At 46.9% G+C, this 23,795-nt stretch overlaps 1 protein-coding gene and 1 non-coding gene across 2 annotated transcripts; both read left to right on the top strand.

The window, feature by feature from the left end:
- The first annotated feature begins 3,257 nt into the window (after positions 1 to 3,257).
- On the top strand, positions 3,258 to 6,533 carry LOC120036775 (polysialoglycoprotein-like). The gene is made up of 7 exons (XM_038983143.1): positions 3,258 to 3,318; positions 3,497 to 3,562; positions 3,726 to 3,809; positions 3,946 to 4,391; positions 4,441 to 4,657; positions 4,872 to 5,975; positions 6,523 to 6,533. Exons 1-7 carry the CDS (start codon positions 3,258 to 3,260, stop codon positions 6,531 to 6,533), a joined length of 1,989 nt encoding a protein of 662 aa, XP_038839071.1.
- Positions 6,534 to 16,282: 9,749 nt separating this feature from the next.
- On the top strand, positions 16,283 to 16,358 carry trnaa-ugc. Its single transcript has one exon. It is a non-coding gene; the product is annotated as a tRNA-Ala (tRNA).
- The last annotated feature ends 7,437 nt before the right edge of the window (positions 16,359 to 23,795 follow it).

The following is a 23,795-nucleotide window of genomic DNA, read 5'->3' as shown; positions in this document are numbered from 1 at the left end:
TACTAAACGATATCATAACCGCCATCGAAAAAAGACAGTACTGTGCAGCCGTCTTCATCGACCTGGCCAAGGCTTTTGACTCTGTCAATCACCGTATTCTTATCGGCAGACTCAACAGCCTTGGTTTCTCAAATGACTGTCTCGCCTGGTTCACCAACTACTTCGCAGACAGAGTTCAGTGTGTCAAATTGGAAGGCCTGTTGTCCGGACCTCTGGCAGTCTCTATGGGGGTACCACAGGGTTCAATTCTCAAGCCGACTCTTTTCTCTGTATACATCAATGATGTCGCTCTTGCTGCTGGTGAGTCTCTGATCCACCTCTACGCAGACGACACTATTCTGTATACTTCTGGCCCTTCTTTTGACACTGTGTTAACAACCCTCCAGGCGAGCTTCAATGCCATACAACTCTCCTTCCGTGGTCTCCAACTGCTCTTAAATACAAGTAAAACTAAATGCATGCTCTTCAACCGATCGCTGCCTGCACCTGCCCGCCTGTCCAACATCACTACTCTGGACGGCTCTGACTTAGAATATGTGGACAACTACAAATACCTAGGTGTCTGGTTAGACTGTAAACTCTCCTTCCAGACTCACATCAAACATCTCCAATCCAAAGTTAAATCTAGAATTGGCTTCCTATTCCGCAACAAAGCATCCTTCACTCATGCTGCCAAACATACCCTTGTAAAACTGACCATCCTACCAATCCTCGACTTCGGTGATGTCATTTACAAAATAGCCTCCAAAACCCTACTCAATAAATTGGATGCAGTCTATCACAGTGCCATCCGTTTTGTCACCAAAGCCCCATATACTACCCACCACTGCGACCTGTACACTCTCGTTGGCTGGCCCTCGCTTCATACTCGTCGCCAAACCCACTGGCTCCAGGTCATCTACAAGACCCTGCTAGGTAAAGTCCCCCCTTATCTCAGCTCGCTGGTCACCATAGCAGCACCCACCTGTAGCACGCGCTCCAGCAGGTATATCTCTCTGGTCACCCCCAAAACCAATTCTTCCTTTGGCCGCCTCTCCTTCCAGTTCTCTGCTGCCAATGACTGGAACGAACTACAAAAATCTCTGAAACTGGAAACACTTATCTCCCTCACTAGCTTTAAGCACCAGCTGTCAGAGCAGCTCATAGATTACTGTACCTGTACATAGCCCAAACAACTACCTCTTTACCTACTGTATTTATTTATTTATTTTGCTCCTTTGCACCCCATTATTTCTATCTCTACTTTGCACTTTCTTCCACTGCAAACCAACCATTCCAGTGTTTTTTTTTACTTGCTATATTGTATTTACTTCGCCACCATGGCCTTTTTTACATTTTTATTTATTTATATATATATTTTGTTTGCCTTCACCTCCCTTATCTCACCTCACTTGCTCACATTGTATATAGACTTATTTTTCACTGTATTATTGACTGTATGTTTGTTTTACTCCATGTGTAACTATGTGTTGTTGTATGTGTCGAACTGCTTTGCTTTATCTTGGCCAGGTCGCAATTGTAAATGAGAACGTGTTCTCAATTTGCCTACCTGGTTAAATAAAGGTGAAATAAAATAAATAAATAAAAGATACAATGATACGATGTCTATCTAAGTATATGGTTACGGAGAATAGTCCCATATGAGATGGTTAGGTCACGTCATCCCCTTTCGTGTTGTCGTCGTGGCAACAGGTCGGGAACAGCTCCTGAGTGAAGGCGAGGCATGCAGCCGTGTCTGCCCGTCTCCGTAGTTCGTCAGTTTTCCAGCCTCGTAGTCCAGCAGCATTCTAATGCGGGAGTGGTGACAGTGGCCAGCCACCGCTTCCAGGTGTAACAGTATAACTTTAGTCCGTCCCCTCGCCCCGACCCGGGCGCGAACCAGGGACCCTCTGCACACATCAACAACAGTCACCCACGAAGCATCGTTACCCATCGCTCCACAAAAGCCTCGGCCCTTGCAGAGCAAGGGGAACCACTACTTCAACGTTTCAGAGCAAGTGACGTCACCGACTGAAAGGCTGCTAGCGCGCACCACCGCTACCTAGCTAGCCATTTCACATCGGTTACACAGGCACCCATTGTGCCAGGTGCTCAGCTGGCGCTCATCCAGCTGGAGGCTCTAGGGAAGATCGTTCATTCCCACCATACACCGTTTCCCCTTTTCCTTCCTGGGGATGCCCTCGTACGTTCTCCTGGGAGAGGAGCAGGTGATCGTTGGCCGTGCAAGGGTCAAAGGTCAGGGTGCAGCGGTCTGAGGAGGAGGGCGAAGGGAACATGTGAGAAGACAATTAGGTGTACATAATATCTATGATAGTTTTATGTTAAAGTAAGGAACAACCACAAACATTCGCTGAGGTCCTGCTTCCCAGCTAGGTTACATGGAGCAGCTGGACTGGGGATCACAGCCAGGATGGTGCACTTATCCTGGGCTGAGCCTACTGAAGTGGGTTGGGGGAGGGGAAGAGAAGAGAAGAGAAGGGAGATTGGTGGAGAGACACAGAGACATATTTTAAAAGATTGGAGGTTACTATCCCTAACAATAAAATCCTTCATACATTGAGGTTAGGTTACCATGCTTGTCCTGCCCCACAGCTGTAGACACAGCCTCCTACAGGTCCTCAGACACTAGCTGGAGATCCCTTACAGGATGTCTGTCACCCCACTGAGCCCCTCCTACAGTTTAGGGGTCACACCCACTTGAATGTCCTTCATATGACGAACCTCCTACAGAGCAAATGAGGAAAATATGATATATTATGATTTATGTTAGTAACAATACAATATGGGAATTTTATCCCAAAGCTACCTACAGCTAACATATATATTTATGTATGTGATCTATGTAAATAAAGGAATATAACACAGCTGTAAAACTGTGAGGACTATATGGTGGAGGCCTACCCATTTCCCAGGAGCATTGTAAAAAGTGGATTTGGGTACAGTGTTTATTTCCCCCTAATATCTTTGAAGATTACACCTAAAATAATTAGGCCTACTTCTTTTTACTGCTGATCTGAGACCATTAGGGTTAAACATTACAGATATAAATGCAATATATGGAGTAGAAAAGATTGCCTGCCCACCAAAGAATCAACATACGTTCTACATGGTCTATTTCTATCTGAATGTAACACCTCAATCAAGCATGTTAATTGATCGTTAAGTCATGTTTGTCAGGTAAAAGGTCATTAGTGGCCTATATAAGCCTCATACAGGCCATGGGAAGACATTACCTGTTGATAACACAGACTATTTTCATGATCATGGGAGGTGTGAGAGAATTGCTGCTCTTTGTGTTGACTGTGGGGGTTGTCAAAGGTTGGTTCACTAATTTGGGTTGAATGGATTTGTTTGGGAAATATGCCTAACTTTATAAGTTGGAGATTCAAATTTGACTTTCTCTTTCTTCTGCATTGGTCATCTTGTATTCTTCACCACTAATAATATATGTAGCTATTTTGTGTCAACTCAACTTCTGTCAACACTTTCTCCTCAGTTTCTTGTTACCCTGTTGGAAAGTCCCAGAAGCAAGATCAAGTCTCTCTGCAGAGGAGACTTGGAGGTAAGTGTTTCTTTCCACAACCCTTCTAGCTTTGTACTGTGTCTATGGTGCTGCTGTGTTTGACACTCATTCAACACCATAGAGTAACTCAGTTGTCTAAATAATGTTGTCAAACCCTTTGATTTGGTCATTTTGCTTGTGTACCTTAACCTACGTTTTTCAGAGCTGTCATCAAATGACGTCTCCATTGTGCATGCCCTGGCCTTGCTCCGATCCATAGGGTCTGACGCAAAACAAGACAGAGAAGGTACGGCCTGAAACATATACTTTTAAATCTGTGTTGGGTTCATGTTGCTCAACATTCGAATGGCAATTTGGCCTAGACCGTGTAGAACAGCTGTGTTGCTGTAGAATACCCAACTGTTCCTTTTTGTTTTCTCTAGAGTATTTTGAGACTAATGAAGTAGAATCCCAAGCTTCTCCAAACCATGGTAGCTCTCCGGCAAATGATGCCCTGTCCTCTGACGACGCTACCTCTGAAGCTGCCACTGGCCCGTCTGACGACGCTACCTCTGAAGCTGCCACTGGCCCGTCTGACGACGCTACCTCTGAAGCTGCCACTGGCCCGTCTGACGACGCTACCTCTGAAGCTGCCACTGGCCCGTCTGACGACGCTACCTCTGAAGCTGCCACTGGCCCGTCTGACGACGCTACCTCTGAAGCTGCCACTGGCCCGTCTGACGACGCTACCTCTGAAGCTGCCACTGGCCCGTCTGACGACGCTACCTCTGAAGCTGCCACTGGCCCGTCTGACGACGCTACCTCTGAAGCTGCCACTGGCCCGTCTGACGACGCTACCTCTGAAGCTGCCACTGGCCCGTCTGACGACGCTACCTCTGAAGCTGCCACTGGCCCGTCTGACGACGCTACCTCTGAAGTCTGACGACGCTACCTCTGAAGCTGCCACTGGCCCGTCTGACGACGCTACCTCTGAAGCTGCCACTGGCCCGTCTGACGACGCTACCTCTGAAGCTGCCACTGGCCCGTCTGACGACGCTACCTCTGAAGCTGCCACTGGCCCGTCTGACGACGCTACCTCTGAAGCTGCCACTGGCCCGTCTGACGACGCTACCTCTGAAGCTGCCACTGGCCCGTCTGACGACGCTACCTCTGAAGCTGCCACTGGCCCGTCTGACGACGCTACCTCTGAAGCTGCCACTGGCCCGTCTGACGACGCTACCTCTGAAGCTGCCACTGGCCCGTCTGACGACGCTACCTCTGAAGCTGCCACTGGCCCGTCTGACGACGCTACCTCTGAAGCTGCCACTGGCCCGTCTGACGACGCTACCTCTGAAGCTGCCACCTGGCCCGTCTGACGACGCTACCTCTGAAGCTGCCACCGGCCCGTCTGACGACGCTACCTCTGAAGCTGCCACCGGCCCGTCTGACGACGCTACCTCTGAAGCTGCCACCGGCCCGTCTGACGACGCTACCTCTGAAGCTGCCACCGGCCCGTCTGACGACGCTACCTCTGAAGCTGCCACCGGCCCGTCTGACGACGCTACCTCTGAAGCTGCCACCGGCCCGTCTGACGACGCTACCTCTGAAGCTGCCACCGGCCCGTCTGACGACGCTACCTCTGAAGCTGCCACCGGCCCGTCTGACGACGCTACCTCTGAAGCTGCCACCGGCCCGTCTGACGACGCTACCTCTGAAGCTGCCACCGGCCCGTCTGACGACGCTACCTCTGAAGCTGCCACCGGCCCGTCTGACGACGCTACCTCTGAAGCTGCCACCGGCCCGTCTGACGACGCTACCTCTGAAGCTGCCACCGGCCCGTCTGACGACGCTACCTCTGAAGCTGCCACCGGCCCGTCTGACGACGCTACCTCTGAAGCTGCCACCGGCCCGTCTGACGACGCTACCTCTGAAGCTGCCACCGGCCCGTCTGACGACGCTACCTCTGAAGCTGCCACCGGCCCGTCTGACGACGCTACCTCTGAAGCTGCCACCGGCCCGTCTGACGACGCTACCTCTGAAGCTGCCACCGGCCCGTCTGACGACGCTACCTCTGAAGCTGCCACCGGCCCGTCTGACGACGCTACCTCTGAAGCTGCCACCGGCCCGTCTGACGACGCTACCTCTGAAGCTGCCACCGGCCCGTCTGACGACGCTACCTCTGAAGCTGCCACCGGCCCGTCTGACGACGCTACCTCTGAAGCTGCCACCGGCCCGTCTGACGACGCTACCTCGGCAGCTGCGACCGGCCCGTCTGACGACGCAGCTGCGACCGGCCCGTCTGACGACGCAGCTGCGACCGGCCCGTCTGACGACGCAGCTGCGACCGGCCCGTCTGACGACGCAGCTGCGACCGGCCCGTCTGACGACGCAGCTGCGACCGGCCCGTCTGACGACGCAGCTGCGACCGGCCCGTCTGACCCGTCGACCGGCACGACGCAGCTGCGACCGGCCCGTCTGACGACGCAGCTGCGACCGGCCCGTCTGACGACGCAGCTGCGACCGGCCCGTCTGACGACGCAGCTGCGACCGGCCCGTCTGACGACGCAGCTGCGACCGGCCCGTCTGACGACGCAGCTGCGACCGGCCCGTCTGACGACGCAGCTGCGACCGGCCCGTCTGACGACGCAGCTGCGACCGGCCCGTCTGACGACGCAGCTGCGACCGGCCCGTCTGACGACGCAGCTGCGACCGGCCCGTCTGACGACGCAGCTGCGACCGGCCCGTCTGACGACGCAGCTGCGACCGGCCCGTCTGACGACGCAGCTGCGACCGGCCCGTCTGACGACGCAGCTGCGACCGGCCCGTCTGACCATGCCATTGAGGAACTGTTGACTTCTGCATCTCAGCCCCCGTTGACCACAAACATGGATATCTGATGTGGGACATGGTGCTCGGGGTCCATGCAAGAGTTCATGGGTATTCTAGTCCAGGTTGTGTGTGTAACTGCATTTTCTTGTTTTGGCTCAATTAAACGTTAACTGTAATACTTGTGTCCTCAGTATTGTTTTGACGGTTCCTACTTGGAGTTGAGGTCTATGACCTGACATGAGTAACTGGTGATGGCAACATTTATTTTGCATTATAACCATGCTTTGGCATCAGTAATATGTTTACTTTGACCCCTGTGCTTAAATCACCATTTGCCTTAAGCTACATTTGGTCAAATTATGCTAGTAGCTTCACATGATGTGGAATGAGTTCTCTTTCATTTAAACTTGATGGTTGTGGAACTGAGTGTTTGGGGTTGGTACATATGAGGCTGCTAGAATTGGGGTTAATGGTGTCAGTGCTAACTAATATCACGGTTGTCAACTTGCATTTAAATGACTCTGCTGGGTGTCTTCTCTCGTAACTGACTTAGTTTCCTATTAGTGAATGCTTACATATAAAACCAGCTCTCGTATCATTAGCCCATCGTTTTGGCAGTGTCTTCATATCCCAGTGCCAATCCAAACTTTCAGGTTTAAATAAGTCAATGCTCACCTGTCTTAGCTGGCAGGTTGCTATCAGGTCCAGGCTCTCCCAGAGTTGCTTGTAGCGCCGCTAACCTAGGGTTTGAGGGCAGGAACAGTTTGACCAGGATTTCCCACCCACTCCGATTTACATGGGATAAACCATTGGAAGAAACCGGTAAATTTCCATGAGAAGCTTGAGGAAGTCTGTTCATACAGGCCTTCTCTAGCCGCATGATGAACGCTCAGGGTGTGCGTCGTAGCAAACCGTAATTAGTCGCCATGAATTCAAAAAGCACGTACACGCAACCTTTAAATGCAGTTAATACAGCAACAAAATTGGCTCCAACGTTTGAGCTACCGGTAGGTATCTGCTGTAATTCAAACATTTCTGTGGCAATGCTTTACTCATTTATGCCAACCAAATCCAGATAGCAAATGTTCTGAAAGAGCTGCAAAACCTGGACCCATACAAATCAGCTGGGCTTGACAATCTAGACCCTCTATTTCTGAAACTATCCGCCGCCATTGTCGCAACCCCTATTACCAGCCTGTTTCACATCTCTTTCATATCGTCTGAGATCCCCAAGGATTGGAAAGCTGCCGCGGTCATCCCCCTCTTCAAAGGGGGAGACACCCTGGACCTAAACTGTTACAGACCTATATCCATCCTGCCCTGCCTATCTAAGGTCTTCGAAAGCCAAGTCAATTAACAGATCACTGACCATCTCGAATTCCACTGTACCTTCTCCACTGTGCAATCTGGTTTCTGAGCCGGTTTACGGGTGCACCTCAGCCACGCTCAAGGTACTAAACGATATAACCGCCATCGATAAAAGACAGTACTGTGCAGCCGTCTTCATCGACCTGGCCAAGGCTTTCGACTGTCAATCACCATATTCTTATCGGCAGACTTGGTAGCCTCGGTTTTTCTGATGACTGCCTTGCCTGGTTCACCAACTACTTTGCAGACAGAGCTCAGTGTGTCAAATCGGAGGGCATGTTGTCTGGTCCTCTGGCAGTCTCTTTGGGGGTACCACAGGGTTCAATTCTCAGGCTGACTCTTTTCTCTGTATATATCAATGATGTTGCTCTTGCTGCGGGCGATTCCCTGATCCACCTCTACGCAGACGACACCATTCTGTATACTTCTGGCCCTTCCTTGGACACTGTGCTATCTAACCTCCAAACGAGCTTCAATGCCATACACCACTCCTTCCGTGGCCTCCAACTGCTCTTAAATGCTAGTAAAACCAAATGCATGCTTTTCAACCGTTCGCTGCCTGCACCCGCCCGCCCGACTAGCATCACCACCCTGGACGGTTCAGACCTAGAATATGTGGACATCTATAAATACCTAGGTGTCTGGCTAGACTGTAAACTCTCCTTCCAGACTCATATTAAACATCTCCAATCCAAAATCAAATCAAGAATCGGCTTTCTATTTCGCAACAAAGCCTCCTTCACTCACGCCGCCAAACTTACCCTAGTAAAACTGACTATCCTACCGATCCTCGACTTCGGCAATGTCATCTACAAAATAGCTTCCAATACTCTACTCAGCAAACTAGATACAGTGTATCATAGTGCCATCCGTTTTGTTACTAAAACACCTTATACCACCCACCACTGCGACCTGTATGCTTTAGTCGGCTGGCCCTCGCTACATATTCGGCTCCAGGTCATCTATAAGTTCATGCTAGGTAAAGCTCCGCCTTATCTCAGTTCACTGGTCACGATAACAACACCCACCCGTAGCACGCGCTCACTGATCATCCCAAAAGCCAACACCTCATTTGGCCGCCTTTCCTTCCAGTTCTCTGCTGCCTGTGACTGGAATGAATTGCAAAAATCGCTGAAACTGGAGACTTTTATTTCCCTCACCAACTTTAAACATCTGCTATCTGAGCAGCTAACCGATCGCTGCAGCTGTACGTAGTCCATCTGTAAACAGCCCACCCAATTTACCTACCTCATCCCCTTACTGTTTTTATTTATTTACTTTTCTGCTCTTTTGCACACCAGTATCTCTACTTGCACATGATCATCTGATGATTTATCACTCCAGTGTTAATCTGCTAAATTGTAATTATTCGCTCCTATGGCCTATTTATTGCCTACCTCATGCCTTTTGCACACAATGTATATAGACTCATTTTCCCCCCCTACTGTGTTATTGACTTGTTTATTGTTTACTCCATGTGTAACTCTGTGTTGTTGTCTGTTCACACTGCTATGCTTTCTCTTGGCCAGGTCACAGTTGTAAATGAGAACTTGTTCTCAACTAGCCTACCTGGTTAAATAAAGGTGAAATAAATAAATAAATTCAGCGTGTTTTGAAGCAAGTTAAACCGTTATGGCCTATGCAAATTATTTTGTTTGCTACAGGGTAGGCCTTCCAGGTTATTTTATGTAGCCTAAGTTTGTGTATTGAATGTTATTCTACATTTGTTTGTCTGGGTCTCGAGAATCAGTTACCCTTTCTGACCAAGTCTGTAAAATAATGCGAGAACTGGGGGTATTTTGTCTTGAATAGAAGTAATAACGGAGAAGAATGGCAGGGTCTTGACAAGTTTATTTAATTTGATTATGTAGTCCACGTTTGTGTAGGCTCACGTTTAGTTGATGCTGTGACTAAATGAATATTAACTTGATCATTTACTTTATTGCTGGAGAACAGATGCAATAGGTAGGATTGAGAAGATTTGATGTAAATATAGCCTACCTTAGAATGGCACATGATAAACTGCGGGTTTAGATTCACGTGCAATTGATCAACTGCGGCGCTATCCAGTGGGCTGAATCTCCGCTACAGCGTAACTGTTACATTATAGGAGATTCAGATTTGTTTCCTCTGACAAAATCATCACAATAACCGAAGTTTAAACAGCCACAACCTTCCCAAATTCCCTTGATAGCCAGGTGCAAGGGGAGAGGAAAGGACCGAAATGCATCTTTCAGTGGGTAGGCTACTGTAATAACCTCATTTGACCCGTCGGCCAACAGTGGCTCATAGACCTGTTAAAACTAGGCTACATTAATGAAATAGTGTGGTGACTTTGAGTTGATTAATATGCAACAAATACAAGAACCCATTAGTGTATTTCTCCATGTAGAGTGGTATAATCATGTTGGATTTTATTTGCTGCTTAACACCCTGCATCCCACAGCTGGCTTGCTTCTGAAGCTAAGCAGGGTTGGTAATGGTCAGTCCCTAGATTGGAGACCAGTTGCTGCTGGAAGTGGTGTTGGAGGGCCAGTAGGAGTCACTCTTTCCTCTGGTCTAAAATAATATCCCAGGGCAGTGATTGGGGACAGGTGCTGTCTTTCGGGTGGGACGTTAAACATGTGTCCTGACTCTCTGTGGTCACTAAAGATCCCATGGCACTTATTGTTAGAGTAGGGGTGTTAACCCTGGTGTCCTGGCTAAATTCCCGATCTGGTCCTCATACCATCACGGTCATCTAATCATCCCAAGCTTACTATTGGCTCATTCACTCCCCTCTCCCCTGTAACTATTCCCCAGGTCGTTGCTGTAAATGAGAATGTGTTCTCAGTCAACTTACCTGGTTAAATAAAACATATGCTTCTAAATAGCACTTTCGGTTTGAATGGGAAGCTCGGAAATTTCTTGCAATTTCCTCAGGAAGGAAAATTGGTAGATTCTCTGGAAAAGAATGACCCTCCTCCCTCAGCCATTGGGGTGAACTTTGCGGGAACCCCACCCGAGTACTCCTACCAGGTACGGACGAGACATGGAGACAAGTGTTCCTTTAATGTTTTGTACTCGTCTCAATAAAAATGGTTTCATACTAAAGACTAGGTCAGAATACATTTGGACTCCCCCGCGCTTTGTCTTTCCCTCTCACATCAACTCTTCACTGTGAAATGCTTGCTTACGACACCACCCCAACGATGCAGAGTACAAAACTATAGAATATATGTATACATACAGTACCGATCAAAAGTTTGGACACACCTACTCATTCAAAGGTTTTTCTTTATTTTGGCTATTTTCTACATTGTAAAATAATAGTGAAGAACTCAAAACTATGAAATAACACATATGGAATCATGTAGTACCCCAAAAAAGTGTTAAACATATCAATATATATTTTATTTATATTTAGCCACCCTTTACCTTGTTGACAGCTTTGCACACACTCGGCATTCTCTCGACCAGCTTCATCTGGATTGCTTTTCCAAAAGGACAGATTTCCACCGGTCTAATGTCCATTGCTCGTGTTTCTTGGCCCAAGCAAGTCTCTTCTTCTTATTGGTGTACTTTAGTAGTGGTTTCTTTGCAGAAATTTGACCATGAAGGCCTAATTCACGCTGTCTCCTCTGAACAGTTGATGTTGAGATGTGTCTGTTACTTGAACTTTAGAGCAGAGGTAACTCTGGGTCTAGCGCTTGATGGATTTTGTGACTGCACTTGAAGAAACGTTCAAAGTTTTTGAAATTTTCCGGATTGACTGAACTTCATGTCTTAAAATAATATTAGACTTTCGTTTCTCTTTGCTTATTTGAGCTGTTCTTGCCATAATATGGACTTGGTATTTTACCAAATAGGGCTATCTTCTGTATACCACCCCTACCTTGTCACAAAACAAGTGATTGGCTCAAACGCACTAAGGAAATAAATTCCACAAATTAACTTTGAACAAGGCACACCTGTTAATTGAAATGCATTCCAGGTGAGTACCTCATGAAGCTGATTGAGAGAATGCCAAGAGTGTGCAAAGCTGTCATCAAGGCAAAGGGTGGCTACTTTGAAGAATCTCAAATATAAAATATATTTAGATTTTTTTGGTTACTACAGGATTCCTTATGTGGTATTTCATACTTTTGATGATCTACAATGTAGAAAATTGTAAAAAATAAAGAAACCCTGGAATGAGTAGGTGTGTCCAAACTTTTGACTGGTACTGTATATATTGTAACAGTGTAATAAAATACCCAAGAATAAAGCTATATACAAGGAGTTCCAGTTCCAGATCAGTGTGCAGGGGTATGAGGTATTTGAGGTAGATATGTACAAGGCAGGGTAAAGTGACTAGGCATCAGGATAGATAATAATAAGAGCAAAATAAAGAACAGAGCAGCAGCAGCAAATGAGTGTAAAGGTGTGTGTTTGTTTGTGAGAGTGTGTAATGTGTACGCATGTGTGTTTGGGTTGTGTCGGTTTGTGTGTGTGTGGGTTTTGTGTGGGAGTGTGAATGTAGTGTGTGTGTGTGCATATGGTTTGTATACAGTCTAGTGATTGTGGGTAGGGTCAGAGCAAGACCCTTTAACAGCCCTGTTGATGTGGATGGGGACGTGCTCTCCCCTCTTGCTCCTATAGTCCACGATCAGCTCCTTGGTCTTACTGACATTGAGGGAGAGGTTGTCCTGGCACCACAATGCCAAGTCTCTGACCTCTCATCGCCTTCGTGTCGTCAGCAAACTTGATGATGGTGTTGGAGTCGTGTGTGGCCACACAGTCATGGGTGAACAGGGAGTACAAGAGGGGACTAAGCACGCATCCCTGAGGGCCTCCCGTGTTGAAGGTCAGTGTGGCAGAGGTGTTCTTGCCTATCCTCACCACCTGGGGCCGGCCCGTCAGAAAGTCCAGCATCCAGTTGCAGAAGGAGGTCTTCAGTCCCAAGGTCCCGAGCTTGGAGGGGACTATGGTGTTGAACGCTGGGCTGTAGTCTATGAACAGCATTCTCACATAGTTATGTCCCCTCTTAATTGAGATTGCTTCATCTGTGGATCTGTTGGGGAGATATGCAAATTGGAGTGGGTACAGGGTGTCTGGGATGATTGTGTTGATGTGGTCATGACCAGACTTTCAAAGCACAGATGTGAGTGCTACAGACAGGTTACCTTGGAGTTCTTGGGAACACGGACAATGGTAGTCAGCTTGAAATATGTCGGGATTACAGACTGTCCTGTGAGGATCCAAATAGGTCAGATCAGGTTTGCAATGAATGACTTCAACAAGATCCCTTCTTTTTTTAACCTTTATTTAACTAGGCAAGTCAGTTAAGAACAAATTCTTCGTTTCATTGACGGCCTAGGAACAGTAGGTTAACTGCCTTGTTCAGGGGCAGAACGACAGATTGTACCTTGTCAGCTCGGGGATTCGATCTTGCAACCTTTCGGTTACTAGTCCAACGCTCTAACCACTAGGCTACGCTGCCGCCCCCTCTCACCCGCAGAGGGGGGAGGAGGGAACTGGTGGGGGTTAACAACTGACACCCTTTTGCTTTGTTTCAAGAATACTTTTTCCCGACGAAATTCTAACACGTTCAGAAGCAACTACTGGAATAATATATCTAACATAAAACGTGGGGAATGGTCAGAGGTGATCTAAAGAACACTAATGTTGTTTTGTTAGTTATGTAGTCATTATAAATGTTATAAGGAAATACTGTAACATGGAAAGTACACCCACTACATATGTGAAGTGTCCCTCCAATGTGTTGTGCATGAAATGGAGAAGAACAACAGTAGAAGACTTGTTGGACGATGACTGTTAAGAATGATGATATGAGAGAGACTTCCGCCAATGGCGAAGCTCTAACAAGACGCATCTGCGTAGTGTCCTCGAACTTTCAAACAGTTTTAAGGCATTTTGACATTGTTTAAACTGTTCGTTAATAGTGCGTTGGAAGTTAAAACATTTATTGTATCGCCAAAACAAAATATGCCAAATATGTCAAAGCCTCAGACGAGGCATGGAAAAATGCCCCTCTCTGACAGCCCTTCATCGGCCTCGGCGGATGCTAGCTCGGGAAGAAGCACCAGCATGGTTCAGAATGGAGATGGACAAGGGTATACAAAAATAAATCCAAGAGACACTTTCTGAACCCCTCAGCAAAATTGATGTACTGGTCGATAAACTCCACGAAAACCATAAAGTCACAAATGGACGAGTGACAAAGTTAGAAAAAGACCATGCTGACCACCAGGCTGCCATCCTGGACGTCCGTGAGGAAGTGGACCAAAAATACAAGAAGTTGGAAGACTCCATCGCTAAACTCGAGGAGAAATTTGATTATTATGAACATTTCCAAAGGCACTCGAATTTGAGACTTCAAGGTTTCCCGGAGGTCGTGAGGGAAGAGACGCGATCTCCTTTCTACAGGATTCCCAAAATTCTGGATCTACCCCCCTCCCGCGCACCCACTGGAGATTGGAGATACTGGAGATACTCGGCCTTGTCTCAGGATAGTAAGTTGGTGGTTGAAGGTATCCCTCTCGTGGTGTGGGGGCTGTGCTTTGGCAAAGTGGGTGGGTTATATCCTGCCTGTTTGGCCCTGTCCGGGGGTATCGTCGGATGGGGCCACAGTGTTTCCCGACCCCTCCTGTCTCAGCCTCCAGTATTTATGCTGCAGTAGTTTATGTGTCGGGGGGCTAGGGTCAGTCTGTTATATCTGGTTTATTTCTCCTGTCTTATCCGGTGTCCTGTGTGAATTTAAGTATGCTCTCTAATTCTCTCTGTTTCTCTCTCTCTCGGAGGAGGACATGCCTCAAGACTACCTGGCCTGATGACTCCTTGCTGTCCCCAGGCCACCTGGCCGTGCTGCTGCTCCAGTCTCAACTGTTCTGCCTGCGGCTATGGAACCCTGACCTGTTCACTGGACGTGCTACCTTGTCCCAGACCTGCTGTTTTCAACTCTCTAGAGACAGCAGAAGCGGTAGAGATACTCTGAATGATCGGCTATGAAAAGCCAAATGACATTTACTCCTGAGGTGCTGACCTGTTTCACCCTCTACAACCACTGTGATTATTATTATCTGACCCTGCTGGTCATCTATGAACATTTGCACATCTTGCCCATGTTCTGTTATAATCTCCACCCGGCACAGCCAGAAGAGGACTGGCCACCCCTCATAGCCTGGTTCCTCTCTAGGTTTCTTCCTAGGTTTTGGCCTTCCTAGGGAGTTTGTCCTAGCTACCGTGCTTCTACACCTGCATTGCTTGCTGTTTGGGGTTTTAGGCTGGTTTCTGTACAGCACTTTGTGACATCAGTTGATGTAAGAAGGGCTTTATAAATACATTTGATTGATTGACAGTGATGAGCTTTGAGTGCACTATGGTGTTGAACGCTGAGCTGTAGTCAATGAATAGCATTCTCACATAGGTGTTCCTTTTGGTCCAGGTGTGAAAGGGCAGTGTGGAGTGCCATAGAGATTGCATCATCTGTGGATCTGTTGGGGCGGTATGCAAATTGGAGTAGGTTTAGGGTTTCTAGGATAATGGTATTGATGTGAGCCATGACCAGCCTTTCAAAAACACAGACGTGAGTGCTACGGGTCGGTAGTTATTTAGGCAGGTTACCTTAGTCTTCTTGGGCACAGGGACTATGGTGCAATGCTTGAAACATGTTGGTATTACAGACTCAGACAGGGAGAGGTTGAAAATGTCAGTGAAGATGCTTGCCAGTTGGTCAGCGCATGCTCGGGTACACATCCTGGTAATCCGTCTGGCCCTGTGGCCTTGTGAATGTTGACCTGTTTAAAGGTCTTACTCACATCAGCTGTGGAGAATGTGATCACATCTGGAGGGAGTCGGGGGGTCTGAATACTTCTCGAATGCACTGTATGTCTGTAATGTCTATGTTAATGTTTTAAATGTATGTAAATTGTAGTCTTTGTCTGTAATGTCTATGTTAATGTTTTAAATGTATGTAAATTGTAGTCTTTTTGTCTGTAATGTCTATGTTTTAAATGTATGTAAATTGTAGTCTTTTTGTCTGTAATGTCTATGTTAATGTTTTAAATATATGTCAATTGTAGTCTTTTTGTCCGTAATGTCTATGTTAATGTTTTAAATATATGTAAATTGTAGCCTTTTTGTCTGTAATGTCTATGTTAATGTTTTAAATGTATGTAAATTGTAGTATTTTTGTCTGTAATGTCTATGTTAATGTTTTAAATGTATGTAAATTGTAGTCTTTTTGTCTGTAATGTCTATGTTAATGTTTTAAATGTATGTAAATTGTAGTCTTTTTATCTGTAATGTCTTTTTCGTTATGCGTCGGACCCCAGGAAGACTATCTGCCGCCACTGTAACATCGGGGAAGAACGTGACCATTATGGTGACAGAGGCAGACAAAGTCTCTCATGCTATCTATCAGACAGTGGGCAACAACACCCCTGTTTGCTACTGTATAGACTTGTCCTTACTGCATAGAGTCGTCGTCATTACTGTATAGAGTTATCGTCATTACTGTATAGAGTTCTCGTCATTACTGTATAGAGTTGTTGTCATTACTGTATAGAGTTGTCGTCATTACTGCATAGAGTTGTCGTCATAGGCCCCGTGTGGCTCAGTTGGTAGAGCATGGCGCTTGCAACGCCAGGGTTGTGGGTTCGATTCCCACGGGGGGCCAGTACAAAAAAAAGTATGAATGTATGTACTTGTAAGTCGCTCTGGATAAGAGCGTCTGCTAAATGACTTAAATGTAATGTAAATGTAAATCACACAGTAGTCCGGAACAGCTGGTGCTCTCATGCATGTTACAGTGTTACTTGCTTCGAAGCGAGCATATAAATAATTTAGCTCGTCTGGTAGGCTCGTGTCACTGGGCTGCTCTCGGCTGTGCTTCCCTTTGTAGTCTGTAATAGTTTGCAAGCCCTGCCACATCCGACCAGCATCGGAGCTGGTGTAGTATGATGTGATCTTTGTCCTGTATTGATGCTTTGCCTGGTTGATGGTTCGTCGGAGGGCATAGCGGGATTTCTTATAAGCTTCCAGGTTAGAGTCCCGCTCCTTGAAAGCGGCAGCTCTACCCTTTTAGCTAAGGTTGGATTTTGCCTGTAATCCATGACTTCTGGTTGGGTTATGTACGTATAGTCACTGTGGGGATGACGTCATCGATGCACTTATTGATGAAGCCAGTGACTGATGTGGTGTAATCCTCAATGCCATCGGAAGAATCCCGGAAAATATTCCAGTCTGTGCTAGCAAAACAGTCCTGTAGTTTAGCATCTGCCTCATCTGACCACTTTTTTATTGATCTAGTCACTGGTGCTTCCTGCTTTAATTGTTGCTTGTAAGCAGGAATCCGGAGGATAGAAATATGGTCAGATTAGCCAAATGGAGAGCGAGGGAGAGCTTTGTATGCATCTTTGAATATGGAGTAAAGGTGGTCCAGAGTTTCTTTTCCTCTGGTTGCACATTTAACATGTTGATAGAGAGAGAGACAATACATTCCTGATCAGGTCACTTGGTTAGGAAAAACCCCTGACCCAACACACTGTGTCCCGACACACTGGGTCCCAACCCACTGGCTCCAACCTCCTGGATCCAACCCTCTGGATCCAATCTCCATCTCTTCATTACTTGGTTATGAAAACCCCCTGGTCCCAACACACTGGTCCCAACCCCCTGGTCCCAACCCCCTGGTCCCAACCCACTGGTCCCAACCCCCTGGTCCCAACACACTGGTCCCAACCCCCTGGTCCCAACCCCCTGGTCCCAACCCCCTGGTCCCAACCCCCTGGTCCCAACACTGGTCCCAACACACTGGTCCCAACACACTTGTCCCAACCCACTGGTCCCAACCCCCTGGCCCAACCTCCATCTCTTCATTACTTGGTTATGAAAACCCCTGGTCCCAACCCCCTGGCCCCAATCCCCTGGTCCCAACCCACTGGTCCCAACCCACTGATCCAACCTCCATCTCTTCATTACTTGAAGGAAATCATTCTCGAACACACTAGAGCTCTGTCTTTTCGTGGAGTTGTAATTGAACAGTGACTACACAGTTGAATGTGGGGAGGTGTATGTATGCATTGACTCACATCCACCCCAAGGTCCAGGAGGTACTTGACCATGCTGATCATGCCGCTGCAGAGTGGAGAGGGGTGTAGGCCCTCTTGTCTTTACAGGACACCTCTGATCCATGAGAGGCCAGCAGTTTCACCACCTCAATGTGCCCTATGGGGGGGAAAAGAGAGACAAAGAGAGAAACAGAGATGGAGAGAGAGACAGACAGATGGAGAGAGAGAGAGACAGAGAGATAGGCAGAGATATAGAGGGAGAGAGAGGTTAGTTTACAGTGGTACACAGCACCATTAGCAATACCTACATCGTGTTAGTACAATTGAAAACCTACATCTTATCAACATACTCAGTCCATCATTCTGACATAATAACACACTAGAGGTGGACCATACAGCTGAGCTGTGAGTCTAACACACAGCCAATTCATTCACTCACTGGGATAAGGACATTAGTCAGAATGTATATGTGTGGTCAACTCATTACCCATGTAAGCAGCCCAGTGGATTGCTCGGCGGTCCTTCTTGTCAAAAGCATTAATGTTGGCTCCTCTGGAGAGAAGCAGCATCACCATCTAACAGGAAAAGGAGAGAGAAACAAAACACAGGCTGAGGAAAACTAAAGCAAGATCTGCTCAAATCTGGCGTCAAAGCCTCTCTTGAACAAACTCAAGCATACAACTAGGGCTGTGACGGTCATGGGACTTCCGGTGTCGGTGATTGACGTGTGGTGTGTACACAGTCATCGACATAACTGACAGCCGACGGACGGACGGGGGAAACATTAGCAAAGGAAAACATTAGAGTGTTTAGGCCTAACTGTCTTGCTCATAGGCGCGCGAGTCTCAAGTTAAGGGGAAGCTAATTTTCACCATAAAAAAATATATAAAGCATTCAATGCATCTTCACATTTACAGACTTTTGTAAGATAGCTGACTATTGCTAATGTGATTTGTAAATTGGATAGTCATCATTTAGGCTAATAATATAACTCAATCACTGTTCGCAAAAAAACGGCTGTTCAATGCAGCGCGTGGTGGAGTAAGGCTAGGCTAGGCTATGTCAGATATGTTTCTCTTTACAGGATTTTTTTCCCCCTTGTTAAAATATTTTTTATCATGCAATTCTGCTACACTTTATATGACTATAGAGATTAGCAGAATCTTGTTCAATATGACTTTCAAGTGGCACTGACTCAGGGATAAAGAAAGTGAATATGCACACTCACCGGGGATATAGCCAATGGCAAAAATACTGTTCGCTCAATTAAGTTGAGAATTTTGATAACTAAAAGACAGATTAGTCTTTTCATTGTCTTCTCTTTGAAGCAATAGCCAATTGCTTTCCAAACTATGTTAGCCTGAGATAGTGTTCAGTCTTTCGTGAGATGCACTGTCAGGCTCATGTAAGAAGTCATATTTACACTTGACCACGTCTGTGATCAGTGCAAAAAAAATGGACGTCCTTTAGCTCTGTCCGAACCTCCCCCTTCACCTTGAAAAAGAAAGGTTTGGGAAACCCTGCTTTAACAGGCTAAAACTATTTTAAACCGGTCTTATTTTGAGACTAAGCCTACTCCAGCCTATAAGAACGAGGAGGAATGTCATAAAGTAAGTAGAACCAGATCATGAACTACAGTACTGTAAAGTGACAGATACTGAACAAGGTGCATACGGCTGATGGAAGGAGGCATCTGTTCTTAAATTGCTGGAGCACAGAAAGGATGTGTCCAGAACACATCCTACCTTTCCCAATGATGAGTAAAGGCCGCTTGGCCTACCTTTCCCAATGATGAGTAAAGGCCGCTTGGCCTACCTTTCCCAATGATGAGTAAAGGTCGTTTGGCCTACCTTTCCCAATGATGAGTAAAGACCGTTTGGCCTACCTTTCCCAATGATGAGTAAAGGCCGCTTGGCCTACCTTTCCCAATGATGAGTAAAGGCCGCTTGGCCTACCTTTCCCAATGATGAGTAAAGACCGTTTGGCCTACCTTTCCCAATGATAAGTAAAGGACGTTTGGCCTACCTTTCCCAATGATGAGTAAAGACCATTTGGCCTACCTTTCCCAATGATGAGTAAAGGTCGTTTGGCCTACCTTTCCCAATGATAAGTAAAGGCCGCTTGGCCTACCTTTCCCAATGATAAGTAAAGGCCACTTGGCCTACCTTTCCCAATGATGAGTAAAGGCCGTTTGGCCTACCTTTCCCAATGATGAGTAAAGGTCGTTTGGCCTACCTTTCCCAATGATAAGTAAAGGCCGCTTGGCCTACCTTTCCCAATGATAAGTAAAGGCCGCTTGGCCTACCTTTCCCAATGATGAGTAAAGGCCGTTTGGCCTACCTTTCCCAATGATAAGTAAAGGACGTTTGGCCTACCTTTCCCAATGATAAGTAAAGGCCGCTTGGCCTACCTTTCCCAATGATGAGTAAAGGACGTTTGGCCTACCTTTCCCAATGATGAGTAAAGGTCGTTTGGCCTACCTTTCCCAATGATAAGTAAAGACCGTTTGGCCTACCTTTCCCAATGATGAGTAAAGGTCGTTTGGCCTACCTTTCCCAATGATAAGTAAAGACCGTTTGGCCTACCTTTCCCAATGATGAGTAAAGGTCGTTTGGCCTACCTTTCCCAATGATAAGTAAAGACCGTTTGGCCTACCTTTCCCAATGATGAGTAAAGTCCGTTTGGCCTACCTTTCCCAACGATGAGTAAAGACCGTTTGGCCTACCTTTCCCAATGATGAGTAAAGACCGTTTGGCCTACCTTTCCCAATGATGAGTAAAGACCGTTTGGCCTACCTTTCCCAATGATGAGTAAAGACCGTTTGGCCTACCTTTCCCAATGATAAGTAAAGACCGTTTGGCCTACCTTTCCCAATGATGAGTAAAGGCCGTTTGGCCTACCTTTCCCAATGATGAGTAAAGGCCGTTTGGCCTACCTTTCCCAATGATGAGTAAAGACCGTTTGGCCTACCTTTCCCAATGATAAGTAAAGGCCGTTTGGCCTACCTTTCCCAATGATAAGTAAAGGAAGTTTGGCCTACCTATCCCAATGATGAGTAAAGTCCGTTTGGCCTAACTTTCCCAATGATAAGTAAAGGCCGCTTGGCCTACCTTTCCCAATGATGAGTAAAGGCCGCTTGGCCTACCTTTCCCAATGATAAGTAAAGGCCGCTTGGCCTACCTTTCCCAATGATGAGTAAAGTCCGTTTGGCCTACCTTTCCCAATGATAAGTAAAGGCCGCTTGGCCTACCTTTCCCAATGATAAGTAAAGGCCGCTTGGCCTACCTTTCCCAATGATAAGTAAAGGCCGTTTGGCCTACCTTTCCCAATGATAAGTAAAGGCCGTTTGGCTTACCTTTCCCAATGATGAGTAAAGTCCGTTTGGCCTACCTTTCCCAATGATAAGTAAAGGCCGTTTGGCCTACCTTTCCCAATGATAAGTAAAGGCCGTTTGGCCTACCTTTCCCAATGATGAGTAAAGGCCGTTTGGCCTACCTTTCCCAATGATAAGTAAAGGCCGTTTGGCCTACCTTTCCCAATGATGAGTAAAGGCCGCTTGGCCTACCTTTCCCAATGATGAGTAAAGGCCGCTTGGCCTACCTTTCCCAATGATGAGTAAAGGTCGTTTGGCCTACCTTTCCCAATGATAAGTAAAGGACGTTTGGCCTACCTTTCCCAATGATAAGTAAAGGCCGTTTGGCTTACCTTTCCCAATGATGAGTAAAGTCCGTTTGGCCTACCTTTCCCAATGATAAGTAAAGGCCGTTTGGCCTACCTTTCCCAATGATAAGTAAAGGCCGTTTGGCCTACCTTTCCCAATGATGAGTAAAGGCCGTTTGGCCTACCTTTCCCAATGATAAGTAAAGGCCGTTTGGCCTACCTTTCCCAATGATGAGTAAAGGCCGCTTGGCCTACCTTTCCCAATGATGAGTAAAGGCCGCTTGGCCTACCTTTCCCAATGATGAGTAAAGGTCGTTTGGCCTACCTTTCCCAATGATAAGTAAAGGACGTTTGGCCTACCTTTCCAATGATGAGTAAAGGCCGCTTGGCCTACCTTTCCCAATGATGAGTAAAGGTAGTTTGGCCTACCTTTCCCAATGATGAGTAAAGGTCGTTTGGCCTACCTTTCCCAATGATAAGTAAAGGCCGCTTGGCCTACCTTTCCCAATGATAAGTAAAGGCCACTTGGCCTACCTTTCCCAATGATGAGCAAAGGCCGTTTGGCCTACCTTTCCCAATGATAAGTAAAGGACGTTTGGCCTACCTTTCCCAATGATAAGTAAAGGCCGTTTGGCCTACCTTTCCCAATGATGAGTAAAGGCCGTTTGGCCTACCTTTCCCAATGATGAGTAAAGGTCGTTTGGCCTACCTTTCCCAATGATAAGTAAAGGCCGCTTGGCCTACCTTTCCCAATGATAAGTAAAGGCCGCTTGGCCTACCTTTCCCAATGATGAGTAAAGGCCGTTTGGCCTACCTTTCCCAATGATAAGTAAAGGACGTTTGGCCTACCTTTCCCAATGATAAGTAAAGGTCGCTTGGCCTACCTTTCCCAATGATGAGTAAAGGCCGTTTGGCCTACCTTTCCCAATGATGAGTAAAGGTCGTTTGGCCTACCTTTCCCAATGATAAGTAAAGACCGTTTGGCCTACCTTTCCCAATGATGAGTAAAGGCCGTTTGGCCTACCTTTCCCAATGATGAGTAAAGGCCGTTTGGCCTACCTTTCCCAATGATGAGTAAAGACCGTTTGGCCTACCTTTCCCAATGATAAGTAAAGGCCGTTTGGCCTACCTTTCCCAATGATAAGTAAAGGCCGTTTGGCCTACCTTTCCCAATGATAAGTAAAGGACGTTTGGCCTACCTTTCCCAATGATGAGTAAAGGCCGTTTGGCCTACCTTTCCCAAAGATGAGTAAAGGCCGTTTGGCCTACCTTTCCCAATGATGAGTAAAGGCCGTTTGGCCTACCTTTCCCAATGATAAGTAAAGGCCGTTTGGCCTACCTTTCCCAATGATGAGTAAAGGCCGTTTGGCCTACCTTTCCCAATGATGAGTAAAGGCCGTTTGGCCTACCTTTCCCACTGATAAGTAAAGGCCGTTTGGCCTACCTTTCCCAATGATAAATAAAGGACGTTTGGCCTACCTTTCCCAATGATAAATAAAGGACGTTTGGCCTACCTTTCCCAATGATAAGTAAAGGCCGTTTGGCCTACCTTTCCCAATGATAAGTAAAGGCCGTTTGGCCTACCTTTCCCAATGATAAGTAAAGGCCGTTTGGCCTACCTTTCCCAATGATGAGTAAAGGCCGTTTGGCCTACCTTTCCCAATGATAAGTAAAGGCCGTTTGGCCTACCTTTCCCAATGATGAGTAAAGGCCGCTTGGCCTACCTTTCCCAATGATGAGTAAAGACCGCTTGGCCTACCTTTCCCAATGATGAGTAAAGGTCGTTTGGCCTACCTTTCCCAATGATGAGTAAAGGCCTTTTGGCCTACCTTTCCCAATGATGAGTAAAGGCCGCTTGGCCTACCTTTCCCAATGATGAGTAAAGGTAGTTTGGCCTACCTTTCCCAATGATGAGTAAAGGCCGCTTGGCCTACCTTTCCCAATGATAAGTAAAGGACATTTTGCCTACCTTTCCCAATGATAAGTAAAGGCCGTTTGGCCTACCTTTCCCAATGATAAGTAAAGGACGTTTGGCCTACCTTTCCCAATGATGAGTAAAGTCCGTTTGGCCTACCTTTCCCAATGATAAGTAAAGGCCGCTTGGCCTACCTTTCCCAATGATAAGTAAAGGCCGTTTGGCCTACCTTTCCCAATGATAAGTAAAGGCCGTTTGGCTTACCTTTCCCAATGATAAGTAAAGGCCGTTTGGCCTACCTTTCCCAATGATGAATAAAGGCCGTTTGGCCTACCTTTCCCAATGATAAGTAAAGGCCGTTTGGCCTACCTTTCCCAATGATAAGTAAAGGCCGTTTGGCCTACCTTTCCCAATGATAAGTAAAGGACGTTTGGCCTACCTTTCCCAATGATAAGTAAAGGCCGCTTGG

Source organism: Salvelinus namaycush, unplaced genomic scaffold, assembly GCF_016432855.1.
Source record: "Salvelinus namaycush isolate Seneca unplaced genomic scaffold, SaNama_1.0 Scaffold1476, whole genome shotgun sequence".
Taxonomy (NCBI): Eukaryota; Metazoa; Chordata; class Actinopteri; order Salmoniformes; family Salmonidae; genus Salvelinus; species Salvelinus namaycush.
The sequence above is the reverse complement of the archived record's forward strand: the minus strand, read 5'-3'. Positions and strand labels throughout refer to the sequence as shown.

Excerpts from the sequence above, each read along its gene's own strand:
- LOC120036775 (XM_038983143.1), top strand. The coding sequence starts at position 3,258 with ATGATCATGGGAGGTGTGAGAGAATTGCTGCTCTTTGTGTTGACTGTG. Across the intron at positions 3,810-3,945 it reads CGCAAAACAAGACAGAGAAG|AGTATTTTGAGACTAATGAA; the intron begins GTACGGCCTGAA and ends TGTTTTCTCTAG. Across the intron at positions 4,658-4,871 it reads TGAAGCTGCCACTGGCCCGT|CGTCTGACGACGCTACCTCT; the intron begins CTGACGACGCTA and ends TGCCACCTGGCC.